Source organism: Gopherus evgoodei, chromosome 11 (assembly GCF_007399415.2).
Source record: "Gopherus evgoodei ecotype Sinaloan lineage chromosome 11, rGopEvg1_v1.p, whole genome shotgun sequence".
Lineage (NCBI taxonomy): Eukaryota > Metazoa > Chordata > Testudines > Testudinidae > Gopherus > Gopherus evgoodei.
In genome coordinates, this window is record NC_044332.1 from 24,420,085 (window position 1) to 24,433,259 (window position 13,175).

Below are 13,175 nucleotides of genomic sequence, written 5' to 3' on the forward strand. Positions count from 1 at the left end.
GAAGCAGAGACGACTGTTTTACCGCCTCTTCTCTTCCATATACCACGTTATGACAAGGATTTTGTAATAATTGGAGGCTGCTATCAAACATCATGCAACCTTCAAACTATAGCCTTTGGTCCTTCCTGGAAACCATATTCTAATTAATCTTTGGTTTATTCCATAGGCCCTAGAAGGAAATAGTTAGGTTTGCACAAAAAACAAAAGGGGAGGGACAGACATGATAAATTTATCACTAACTATGCTACAGCCACCAGAGCGTCACCTTGTCCACTGCAGGCCAAAACAATCTATGTTGCTACCAAGTGACACTGCAACGCAAAAGGGGGACAAGAAGTGTCACTTTTTTGTTTTCTTATTGTTGGGAAGCAGAGCTCTTCTCAGGACACTGACCATGGAAGGAATCTTGCAGTTCTGTCCCTCCTCACCTCAGCAGATTCCCTGTGACCTGCTTTCCTCATAGCCTCTCGCTCGATCTGAAACTGCTTCTTCAAGGACTCCAAGCGTTCGGTATACAGCCTTTCTTCCATTGTGGCTTCTTCAATTAGCTGCTCCCTTTTAAGAAAGAAGGAAGACACAAGCTATAGGAAATAAACCATACTGAGTGAATTCATAAACGCTACAAGTGGGACGACCTGGCCACAAAAGGAAAACAGCAGAAAAAAGTGATGGTCCAAAAATATTTCCTCTGCTTAGCTGGGCCTCATTTTGCCACATTATGTGTGCCACAAAGATTTGACTTAGCTTTTGAACCATGGCCGTCCAGGAGGCCAGTTCAATCTGTTCATCCAACTGCACGTTCAGCACATTTATTTCCTCAACAACAGCTCCAAATAGCAATATAAGACACATTCTCCTTGCCTGAGGGAGCCTTTCCCCTCAGAGCCAGCAGGTGGCTGCTGTAGGCCAGCTTGCAGAGTTCTCCCAGGAGAATGAGGTGGAGTGCTCCAGCTCATGGCATTCCTCATCTCTAAGGAAATCATGAAGGATTTCCATCAGCAAGCAGCCTGCAATTTCCAGGAGGCAGACTCCTTCCCCGCCCCATCCCCTGTTGGCAGTACAGGAACAACAGCCATATTGCAAGGCTATCAGTGGCAAGTGCTGCCAGCCACGCAGGCATGTTACTTACTCAAACAATAGCATAGTGCTCCTGTGTTCTGTGCTGTGCCACACATACAGCCAGAGGAAAGACTGGGCTCCATTTGCAGCCTTCCAACACTGCAGAGGAGCCTGGAGAAGTCCCTGCATCAGCAGGCAAACAGCTTGTTCATGTGGCTTTGCACCAGTCCATCAACCCACCAAGCTGCTGGCTCAACAGCCATACCACAGAGATTGTTGCTGCAATTGAGGGAGAGGGATAGCTCAGTGGTTTGAGCATTGGCCTGCTAAACCCAGGGTTGTGAGTTCAGTCCTTAAGGGGGCCATTTAGGAAACTGGGTTAAAAATCTGTCTGGGGATTGGTCCTGCTTTGAGCAGGGGGCTGGACTAGATAACCTGAGGTCCCTTCCAACTACAATATTCTATAACTGACAAAAGGATGGAAAGGGTCACAAGCTCTGCAGTTAGAAATGGAAAAGCGAAGTGTTCCGCAGCCACGGCACCTTGCACATGTTCTTACCTGCAGGCCATTAGTTGCTGATGCTCAATTCCTTTCCTGTCCAATTCTTCCTGAGTATGTATCAGCTTGCTCTGCAGGGTACTATTGGCCTGCAGAGCTTGTTCCAAACTCAAAGCAAGTTTCTTGTTGTCTGCTCTAGCGACTTCTAGTGCTTTACAAAGTGGGTCCACCTCCGGGGTAAAGAGAGAGAGATCTACTTTATATTTAGTTGAATGAAAAGAATTTGTATAAACACTCCTTCCCTCACCACCTCCCCGTAAGAACAGAAGGGATCTTCTTCTCAGTCAGTGTCAATTTGCTGGACTGGAATTCTGGCCACCAGTTGCCCACAATTGATAATCATTAAGCAGAGGCTGCTAACACACCATTTGTATTTGCCAGAGGAAAGATGTTTGTGAAGACCAAGCATCACATCCTGCTTTCCATCAAGGCTTCACAAGACACCATAACCATGACTGACACTAACAGTAGCCCTCTCTATGTTAAGGGCAAAATTGTCTTTAAGTGTTAGAATTGTGATTTAAAACCCATTTTGTTTTAACTTGCTCCTGGTATAGACATGGCCCAAAACATGCCTCCAGTGCCACCAGCAAAAAACAGAAGACTAGACTAAATATTTTTAAGTTTAAACACAAGCAGCAGTGCTCCCACCCCCGCCTCCACCCCCCCACAAAAAAGAGGTAAAGAGGAGAATGTGAAGAACAAAATAAAGGTATTCATGAGAAGGAAATGCACATTTCAGAAATATTTTGTCCACATTCTCTGTTCCCGTTTGAAGATAGATGGAAGTTTACCTCTCTCAAGGCATCTCCGGATGGAGTAAAACTTCCTTTCTATAATCTCCAGAAAATGATCTACCCCAATGTTTACAGATTTTGCCTTGTAAGTTTCCCAGCAGGTAATCCCCCACATTCCATCTTCCAAAAAAGCAGGATGGTTCAGTACCACAGAACTAATCAAACCTGTTATTGGAAAAACTTGGTCTCTACCTGACTATTGTGCTGAGTTTCTACGACAACCAGTTTGGCCCGGTACTGTTCCAATTCTACCTCTAACCTCTGGATTTTTTGTTGGTTCTGGGTCCTGCAAACACAAGGAGTGAAAGAATAAAGAATCGGTCAAGGGGCATGGTTAACAGCAAAGCTACCTATGCATTCCTTTCCCCTGTTGAGCGGAGATCATATCACAGTTCAGTTTTCTACCTTCAAAGTATTTGGTTTGGACTAGAACTAAATTTTAATTTCAGTCCATCTTCTCTCTCAACCCCCAATTTCTTCCCCCTTTCTTACGCACACCATGAGACTATGAATTGGCTTCAGCCACTGATATCATACCACCTGGTGTATTCCCAAGCAGCATGTAAAGGTAGAGGCCAAATGACATTAATGTTGGCTAACTGGTATAGCCATAGGTCTAGGCATCCAAGATCAGTTTTAATTTTATAGCATTATCGAGTTTCCAGCACTATGATTTGCTGTGAGGCAATGTACAGTCATCTCCCATTTATGAAAATCTGCCACACAGGGATTGCTGGCCTATAGTATCATGACTGGCACTATATACATAGCTGACAGGAGTTGCCTGCCCATAAATACCATTGTACATGTGGCTGACATGCTTCACTGGCTCACATCACAACTGTAATTACATGTTCTGCCAACTCATTAATCTGAAACTTTCTTTTACAGTTTACACAGAGTCCACAAACATAAGGAGGAAAGTGTTGCAAATTCTCAGATATCTTTGACCTGTGAGATTTTTGGGCCAGGATGTTAACTGGTTCAAACAAGAATAAAAATCTCAAAGAAATACAGAATAAATTCTGTCCTCACAGGAAATGGAGTATTCTTTCCATGCGCTAGTCAAGTTTAGATCAGAGACAAAAATACAGTTAATATGCTATTTACATTTACACTACAATCTCCTCTCTGCTAGATGCCTACATAAATTCCTACAGGGATTTAATTATCAGATATTAGCCTTATAATAACAGAGCACTTCTCCTAAAATTTAAAACGATCAACAGTTACTACACAAAGTAAGACACATTGCAGGGTATATGCACCCTGAAATTTGCAGAGATACTCAAGGAGTTATACCTCAGTGGGGAAAAATGTTATATGTTAAGGCAGGGATTGGCAACCTTTTGCATGTGGCCCATCAGGTTAAGCCCCTGACAGGCCGGGCCAGTTTTACCTGCTGCGTCCGCAGGTTTGGCCGATCGCAGCTCCCACTGGCCACGGTTTGCTGCCCCAGGCCAATGAGGGCTGTGGGAAGCAGCGCGGGCTGAGGGATGTGCAGGCTGCCCTTCCTGCAGCCCCCATTGGCCTGGAGCGGCAAACCTGATGGGCCACGTGCCAAAGGTTGCCGATCCCTTAGTTAACGGTATTAAAACAGTATGAAAAAGGTTTTTGGATGTTGACTCCCACTATTCCCAGTTATAAATCCCTATACATGATTGACTTCTGGAGATATTTTTATGAAGTAAGTGCAGTGTGCCTGTTGCACAAGAATGATAGGTAGGTTAACAGAGAAGGCAGTGTATTCTCAACTACAACCCTTACAGAACTGGTCATGTGTACCCGAGGGGCAGATCAGCTGGTGCTTCACTGCTATGACTCCATTCTCCCAATATTGCAGGAAAAAAACTACCTGCAGGGACTATAAAAACAAACTGGGTTCACTGGGAACTACCTTTTCTGGTCCTATACAATCTGCTTACTTACCAAAAGGCAGATAATGGTCTTGAGCCCTAGGGAAAGAGCTAGTGATCAAGCCATTCCTTGGTCTGGCTTGTCTAGTTTTTCACTACATTGCAGGTACAGAAAGTTTCAAGCACAGTTACCTGTCTTTTCTGAGCCCTGTGATCTCGGAATCCTTGCGCCCCAGCTCAGTTTGCACCTTCTCCAGAGCTGCCTGCATCCTGCTGTGAGAAGCCAGCACATTCTCCAGCACAGCTGTCACTTTGTCGTTATCCTGCTTTGCCTCCTCTAGCTGGCGCTTTAAGGTTGCCATCTAAAATACAAGAAAGCAGGCAGAGGGGGGAAATTTGGTTAACTTCCAGTAAAGACCACTTTGATCATACTCTTTATATAAATCATAAGTAGGCTACACCCCTGCAGGCTCAGGGAAGATTGGTCTTGTCTTTGTTGAATTAATTTAGATGGAATGTATGGGCTAAAGGTGTTAACATAACCCAGGCACTGTCCAACATTAAACAGTTTTAAACAAGTTTTGGGGTTTGGTATATAGCGATTTCAGCCTGCTTAGTACCATGGCAAATGCACAATTAAAAATCCTTTTAGCCTTGTATTAAAGATAAAGAAAAGAAGGAAACACAGTTAAAGCATTTCAAATGAAAAGTATTAAATACGGTTTTCATTTCAACAACATCCCTTGTTTCCTTTCCTTTTAGAAAAGGGAAAAAAAAAACCTTGTCTGATAGTTTTTTTAGACGGTATTAAAGATGGTAATAATTGTCCTTTTGGGGAAAAGAAAAGAAGTAAAGATGGGTATGCGCAGTTCTTTTTCTTCTTCTTGTTAAAGTCCAATTCCACTACCTAAAAGATAAAACAAGACAAACACACACACACAAGGAGAGAGAAAAGAACAGCAAAGATAGAAAATGAAGTTTCTGTGTATGGTGTTGTCTTTCACTTGCAGCTTCACTGCTGGAAAAACACAGGCACAGTATCTGATCTTATTCACTCCGAGACCTAGCAAATGTGTGCCCGCATCAAGGGTGTTGCATATTTTGGAGGGCACTGCATTTAGCTGCCTCTTTCTGGTCACAGGCTTACCAATGTTACAAAATATAATCTTGGCCAGCTAAGCCAGAGTTTATTAGACAGAAGGAAAAAGGAGGGGAGATAGGAAAGAAGAAATAAGGCAGGGAAGGAAAAGCACATACTTTTGGGCGGGGTGAGGAGAAGTCGTCTCACATCCCAAGTGGTATTTGGGATTCTGCTGGAGCCAGTGGCAGTGTCACCTGGCTCCCTCTCTCTGGCCTGGTCAGGACATCTCTCAGGATCAGGATGACAGAGTCCCAAGAGATGGTGCGAGTGGCAGCCAGTAGCCAATTTTTTTCTCAAAAGTCACTTTAAGGCCTCCAAAAAGGAGTGGTTAATGGACTCATTCAGTCTGTCTTTTCCCGTCAACATTTGTTATGATTTGTGACATCTTATGAACTTTCACTTACTATTTACAGTTTACTTCACAATTAGGGTAAATTTGTAGGCCCAATTATCAGAACATCTGTTTCAGCCTGTATTTAAAGGTGTGCCGGGAGGAGAAAAGTTCTCCAGAATTCCTCTCCATTTCCCACCCACCCTTTGGTGTAATCATCAGAGGAACCTGTCATTCTAGTTAAGGAGGGGCCAGCCTTAACCCCTTCAACTTTACCAACACTGGTTGAACATGCTGCCTCTGTGGCATTCAGTTCTCATCAGCATAGGGCACAAGCAAGAGTGGAATACAAACTCTAATAGCATGTTGTGGTACTGTCCACTATGAAGTCCACATTGACTATGTTGCATCTGCCAGACTCCGTTTTGCACCCTTATTCAAAAGTTTAGGGCCAAACATTAAATATAAAATTGGGGATTCCTCACACCCATTTTACATAAGTGTTAACTCCTGATTTACACTCATGTAAGAGAAGAATCAGGTCCCAATTGCTGATACACTCATTCCAGAACCAGTATTGGAGCACTGTTGTCCATGTAGACATCAACAGGCTAATAAGACTTATGTTGATGTTTAAATTTGCTGTGCTGGAATCTGAGCCAGACTATATCAGATTTGTCTCCTTTAAAGAAAAATCCTGTTTCCTTGCCTTTTGCTTCTCCCTCTCTTCCATGGCTTCCATGTGCCTCTTAATTTTCTGACTTTCTTGCAATGCCTCATCACGGGACTTGATTGCAATAGAAAATTCTTCTTCTTTCTGTTCAAGAGTGGTCTGTGCCTTTGCAAAGAGACAGAGAAAGAAGGTGAATTCTAGTTTTCCAAATTAAAGGAATTGGTTCTAATAGTTTACAATTTAAGGTGATAGAGGGACTTTACCAGCGAAATGGTCCAGATGTCCTGAAATCTAGACTCCTTGATTCGGTATTTAGAACAAGAGATTTTATTTTTCAAAACAAGCATTATAAAGAAATTGCCAACCCTCATCCAGCCTCGGTGAGGGAGACAAAGAGATGGAACTGGAAACTCCAACCCCAGTAGGGGCTGCAGTAGTTTCCTTCAGGGGGCATTAACCCTCTTCTTGACTTCTATGAAACAAAGATCCAATATTTCCCTCAGAATCCAAGCTTGAAAATAAATTAAACATGAGCAGCAGTGAAACAAGCAACTGTGTTTTCTCCTGAATCTATTAATAGGATTTATTTCCTTGGTTTTATTTTTAGAGAATAGTCTTCTAGTTTAACGGATTTTTAAATATTTGTTACGATGTACAGAGTCACGGGTGCTTGCTTTATCAATAGTCATTACTTTATGGTTTCTCACTGCAGATCATCTATACTTCAAGCATTTCCTCATTTTAGTGCATGTTACTGTTTAATTGTTACATTTATTATCATTAGAGATCTGCAATATTTTATATAACATCTGACAAAATTAAAATCAGATGAAATAAGAAATTCAGACTAAGCAAAAAAAGAGCGACGCTCACTAATCTCCCAGTAAACACAATCCTTATAATCCAGAGTTTGTAACAGAGAGGAAGGAGGGACAAGTCAATTATTTGCAAAATCCAAAGGCCACTTTTCATGAGACTCCTCTGGATACTGCCAGCCATAACAATAGTTCTAGGCATAGGAACAAGTCTCTGGGTATACCACTTGTTTTAATATTAAAAGAGAACACAAAATAGGTAATTCAAAAAGAGATGGCAGAAAGAAAGAGATTTTAGCCAAACTGCTGACATATTGTCTAAAAAATGGAAACCAGAATAAGCCAGTTGCTATTTTTTATTTCAAAAATATAACTTTTAGTGATGTCCTCTGAGTATTCTCCAATCTCTGCTTCCTAAGGGAAAAAAACACTTTAAAGCTTAAATACTTTTGGCTTTCTCAAAATCAAAGGTGATCTACTTTGTGTCAGCCAGGGTAACTCAAAGTTTGTTTCTACCTGTTCCTTGAAACTTCTGCTTGTAAATCAAGTTCACAGCTTCTCAACTGGGCTACCGAGATACAATTTAGAACACAGAGGGCTTCCTTTGTCCCAATCCCATTACAAACCAAACTTGATTGTCTTCCAACAAACTAAATATATAGCATCAGTCAGAAGGTGGTCTGGCCTTTTTACATCAACAGTTCAGACAGGACCACAACTACATTATCTCAAGTCTAGAATCAGAAATAATTTCAGTCTGAAAACTTTGTCTTCTAAGTGGACTGAATTAACTGAGCCTGCACCTTTCTAAACAAGAAGCTCCCAAAGACACCTGTATTTGGTATTTTCCAGTATTTCCTCATTTTTGCTAACAATTTAATTATTAGTGCCCCCTGAAACTGCCGTAAGTTTCCATCATCTAATTCAGAGGTGCCCAACATTATTACACAGGAGGGCCACATAAACCTAGGCACAAACTTGTACTGGCCAAACAGATTCTACCTATTTTAATAAGATTTAAAGTCACCTGTATTGATTTGTATTTTAAGTTCAGCTTCTTTTGTGTGTATTTGGATAGATTGTTTCTATGTATAGTATTATCTATTTATACACTTGTGTAAACTAAAATGATGTACACATGATGACAAAATGCTAGTGAATCGGCCATTAGTAGATTGTATTGAAATGCTCTGGTAGGCTGTAGGCTGGGCAACTCTGCTAGTTTGTTTCAGTCTTCACTCACCATCAGGAAATCGTCTTCACTAAGTTCAGCAGACCATTCAGCTTTCAATAGCCTTGGAGCAAGGATATCTATTTTATCCTCCAATCTTTCCTCCATGGTCTTAATAGCATTTAACAAAGTCCTCAGAGAGATTCTAGGACAGCCACCACATTCAGAAGCAGACTTCCTTGAATGTAGACCCGGCATGAAATGAACCCGGTGTGAAGGGCAATGGACAGTAGAAGCATGCGATCCAAAGCCTGCAGCTCCCTCTCCCAAATCACCCATATCTGACTTAAAGTAATGAACACTGGGCTTCTGCTGCCAGGGCCTCTCTGGGGATTTTCTTCTTCTTGGTGGCATTGTTGCTACAAAACAAATCAATCAGTCCAAGTAGACAGAAATGGGTGGGAGGAGGGAAAGAGGAAGAAATAAAGAAAACCAGAAGAGCGCACAGTAAGGTAACTACTCCCAAAATATCTATCCCATTGAAGACACAACAGAGGCCACATTCACAGATGCTGCATCTTATCCCTGCACTGCATTACTTTATAAAGACCTTGTAAGTCATTTTAAAGCATCATTTACTATTTCTGATTAATTTGAGTGGGTTTTCAGTTTTCTTTCCTAATACTTTGTAGACCGGGCATGAACTGAAAGCTAAATCACTGTGGTTTCCCTTTATATCTTATTAGCACTGAGACATCACTGCTCACTAGTACAGCATTAGAACTATATGCAGTGTCACTATGCCTTTCCCCTTCTTATCATACTATATACTGTGACCTCACCAAGCAGAATGTAACAGATCACCATTTGGAACTTAATCTTGTGTCATGTGAGGCAGAACATTCTAAGGCAGGGGTCGGCAACCTGTGGCACGCGTGCCAAACATGGCATGCGAGGCCGATTTTGAGCGGCACGCAGCCGCCTGCCGCAGTCCTGGCCCCCAGCCCCACTCAGCCCCCCCACCCACCGCTCTGCCCTGTGGGGGCAGGAGGCAGAAGCTTGGTTCTGCGGCAACCAAGCTTCCCTCTCCCCCGCTTCTTCCCCCAGTGTGGTGCTTTCCTGCCCTGCCCTCTCTCCTTCCCTGGGCCAATCAGCTGATGGTCCTAGCGAGGGGGAGGGGGGAAGAGCAAAAGTGTGCCGGCAGTTCCCTAGAGGGGACAGAGAGAGGTAGGGACTGAGCCTTGGGGAAGGAGGTGGAACAGGCATATCTCTTTCAGCCCTCTGCCATGAGCTGCCCAGGGTGGGAGGCTGGGAGCACCCCAGCCATCTGCCCTAATCCCCCCCACTGTCTTCTGCCCTGCAGCCCCCACACGCCCCCAGCCCTCTGCCCTGGCCCTTGAATTCCCCCCCACACCCCCAGCCTTCTGCCCTGACCCACCCTACACACTCAGCTTTCTGCTCTGCAGCCCCTATACCCCTCAGCCCTCTGCCCTGACCCTTGAACCCCGCCACACCCCCAGCCTTCTGCCCTCACCCCCCCACACACACTGAGCTTTCTGCCCTGCAGCCTTCATACCCCCCAGCCCTCTGCCCTTACCCTTGAGCCCCACACACCCTCTGCCCTGACCCCCTCACACACACAGCTTTCTGCTCTGCAGCCCCCATACCCCCCAACCCTCTGCCCTGACCCTTGAACCCCTCACACACAGCCTTCTGCCCTGTACCCCCCAAACCCCCAGCTCTCTGCCCTGAACCCCGCCCACCCCAACACTCACCCAGCCTTCTGCTCTGCATCCCCACAGCCCCATCCCTCTGCCCTGATCCCCACCCCCACATTCAGCCTTCTGCCATGCACCCCACACACACACTCTCAGTCCTCTGCCCTGACCCTTGACCCCCCCATATCCAGCCTTCTGTCCTACACCCCCCCCACACCCCAGCCCTCATCCCTGAACCCCTCCACCCGAGCCTTCTGCCCTGACCCCTGAAACCTCCCCACCCAGGTCTGGGGTCCCAGCTGCAGGCCCTGCTCAGCCCGCTGCTGGCCTAGGTGAACAGAACCCCAGGCTGGCAGCGAGCTGAGCAGGCTGGCGGTGTAAGATCAGCATTTTAATTAATTTTAAATGAAGCTTCTTAAACATTTTGAAAACCTTGCTTACTTTACATACAATAGTTTAGTTATATATTATAGACTTATAGAAAGAGACCTTATAAAAACGTTAAAATGTATTACTGGCACGTGAAACCTTAAATTAAAGTGAATAAATGAAGACTCGGCACACCACTTCTGAAAGGTTGCCGACCCCTGTTCTAAGGGTTATAGTCATGATTCTGCCAACCTCTTGCTGTGAGACCTTTCTGTGTCTCCATTTTTCCCCCATCTGTAGAATGGAGATAACTTACTATCTTTGTAAATTGCTTTCCCAAAGTTTGAGGGCTTTCAGATTTTGGTGTGGATCTATGGCTCCCATTACCACAATGTCAGACTGTCTCACAATCTTTAAAGTATCTGCCAGAGCTAGCTGGGAATTGCTTGATGAAATATTTGTCAAAAAATTCCCATTTGTCAAAAGTGAAACTTTTTTTGCAGGAAAGGGTTAAGTTAGATGAATTTTTTCAAATCAGTTTTTCAAAAAAAAATTGAAAATTCTGGTTTTCGAGTTCAAAACAGCTCTTGATTTTTCTAAACATTTTGAGTGCCCCAAACCAAATTTTTGTTGTTGGATTTTTGGTTTTCGAAAATTTGAGATAGTTATCCCAATTCAGGATGAGAAAATGTTTGTTTGACAAGGAAACACTTTTCTGCCCAGCTCCAGTATTTATCCCTCTGACATCCCTGTGAGGTCGGGCAGTGTTGTTATAGGTATGACGACTAGATGATTTAGGGAGGTAAGTGGTAGGGCAGGGAATTGAACCAAGGCCTACTGCGCTACAGGATCCCAGCCTAATCACTGCTGCATCCTGCCTCTCTCATCTGTAGTGCAAACTAGTGTGGCACATACTATCTCTTGGTTACCAGACAGAATTTATAAATTTGCATATCCTACAACTTGAGCATTTTCCTTCACCCCTCTAGGAGCAATACAGCCCAACAGAACACACTTTAAGGCAGTTACTATAACCTATAATTTTCTTTATGAATCTAAAGGATTTCTTTCTCTGACCAAGAACTAATTTGCAATATTAAACTGGCACTCACAGACTTCTGTTTCTTCTCAGACACCGAAACAAGACTAGCAGAAAACACAGCCCAGTGCACCAAATAAAACATGCAAGCTTGGTACCTCTGCCCAGCACAATATAACCCCTCTTTGTGCTGTTCCCAACAAGACTGAATAAGTGATCTAGATCAGATTAGCCTGAACATTCAATGTCTTCTTCCTTTTCCTCTCCCAGAAAAGCAACCAAATAATCTGTGACAATTTATACACTCTGTTGTGAGCCAGGAGTAGAAAGATATAAAAATTCCTGCAATCCCACCGATTTGGCAAGGTACAGCCCTAAACACACACAGTACATTTGCAGGAAAATAGCCTTTTGTTTTGGTACCTGCTTCAGCTGAGCTTCCATCCTTTGCATGTTAATCTTGACAGAGCCAAGTTCTACATTCACCTGTAATTTATAACAATAAAAGTTAGTATTAAACTAGTGACGTTCTTGAGGGGAGCAGTTTAACTTCAATGCTGAGAAGTGAAGAATCCTCTGAGTTTGATTGTACCTGAGTATATTTGGTCTCCAAGGCTGTATTCAGCTTGCGAAGGTGGCTATTCTCTGCATGTGCATCTGCAAGAGATTGCAGTTCTTCCTCCAGCTGCTGTACTTTGCTCTAAAGGAAAAAGCAGAGACAGAGTCACGGTGAAGAGAAGGAATGAGCTTGAGACAGCCACAGAAGCAGAGGGGGAGAGTTTGTAAACCTAAAAGAAATTAACACTGAGCAAAGTCTCAGAATATGAAGAACAGCAAGAAAGTCATTTCACTTTATCTTCACAGAAAGGCAAAATTAAAACAGGATGAATCATTTTAATATAAAGCTCAATATAGTGTCTTGGCCCCTCACCTATGATTATCATCAGTATATTTAGGAGTAATTCTAGCTCACACACTTGCCTCTCGAAGGTAGCTCAGAAGATTAAGAAAAGAAATGGCTTCTTCAATAAGCTTGCAGGCTCAGCTTGGGAAGCTAATGCGCAAACACTGCACAGCTCTTTGCTACTTAGTTAGAGACTACTGTGCTCCTGTGTGGTCAAAAACTCTCTCCACACAAAGCTAGTTGATGTACAACTGAATTTAATGATGAGACTAACCGGAACCATGAGAGCATAAAACCTAAGTGGATACCAGTCTCCTAACATCAGGCCTCCTAATACATCTCCTCCTAACATCAGGCCTTATATTGCAGGAAAGAACCTCCTTGACACAATCCAGGAGATACTACAACTGCCACTTTTCAAAGACATATAGGAGGTGCTTGCCACCAACTCAACAATAAAAGACCAATATGGACTTTGTTACCAACCATCTCATCACATTGTGGCGAGCAGAATAGGAACAAGCTGCTCCCCCTGTAAGAAACTCCTCCCTCATCACTCAGCACTTTACAAGAGACTCCTGGCCTCGAGTTGCCATGCTGTCTCCGGTGCAAACTCAACCATTTCAGATGTGGAGTGGTGAGGTGTGCAGCAAATAACCACCCCGGGGACTCAGGAACAGACCTCTGTGTAGCTGCAGTGAGGTTGAGAAAACTGCACACCTATTGAATAGCTGTTCATCTCG

General features: G+C 43.6%; 2 protein-coding genes across 11 annotated transcripts in view; one reads left to right on the top strand and one right to left on the bottom strand.

Moving 5' to 3' along the window:
- Nucleotides 1-13,175, top strand: part of GTF3C3 (general transcription factor IIIC subunit 3) — a 74,867-nt gene that overhangs the window by 38,437 nt on the left and 23,255 nt on the right. The window lies entirely within an intron of this gene.
- CCDC150 (coiled-coil domain containing 150) overlaps nt 1-13,175 on the bottom strand; it is a 46,344-nt gene that overhangs the window by 6,432 nt on the left and 26,737 nt on the right. For 8 of the 9 annotated variants that reach the window (XM_030580893.1, XM_030580894.1, XM_030580897.1 and 5 more), the window contains 7 exons: nt 12,121-12,228; nt 11,952-12,014; nt 6,453-6,581; nt 4,464-4,633; nt 2,608-2,701; nt 1,619-1,788; nt 429-555 (listed from right to left, as the gene is read on the bottom strand). In XM_030580893.1, the coding sequence (XP_030436753.1) occupies nt 429-555; nt 1,619-1,788; nt 2,608-2,701; nt 4,464-4,633; nt 6,453-6,581; nt 11,952-12,014; nt 12,121-12,228 (861 nt within the window). The remainder of the gene's footprint in view (nt 1-428; nt 556-1,618; nt 1,789-2,607; nt 2,702-4,463; nt 4,634-6,452; nt 6,582-11,951; nt 12,015-12,120; nt 12,229-13,175) is intronic. The other variant, XM_030580898.1, reaches the window with a different exon arrangement.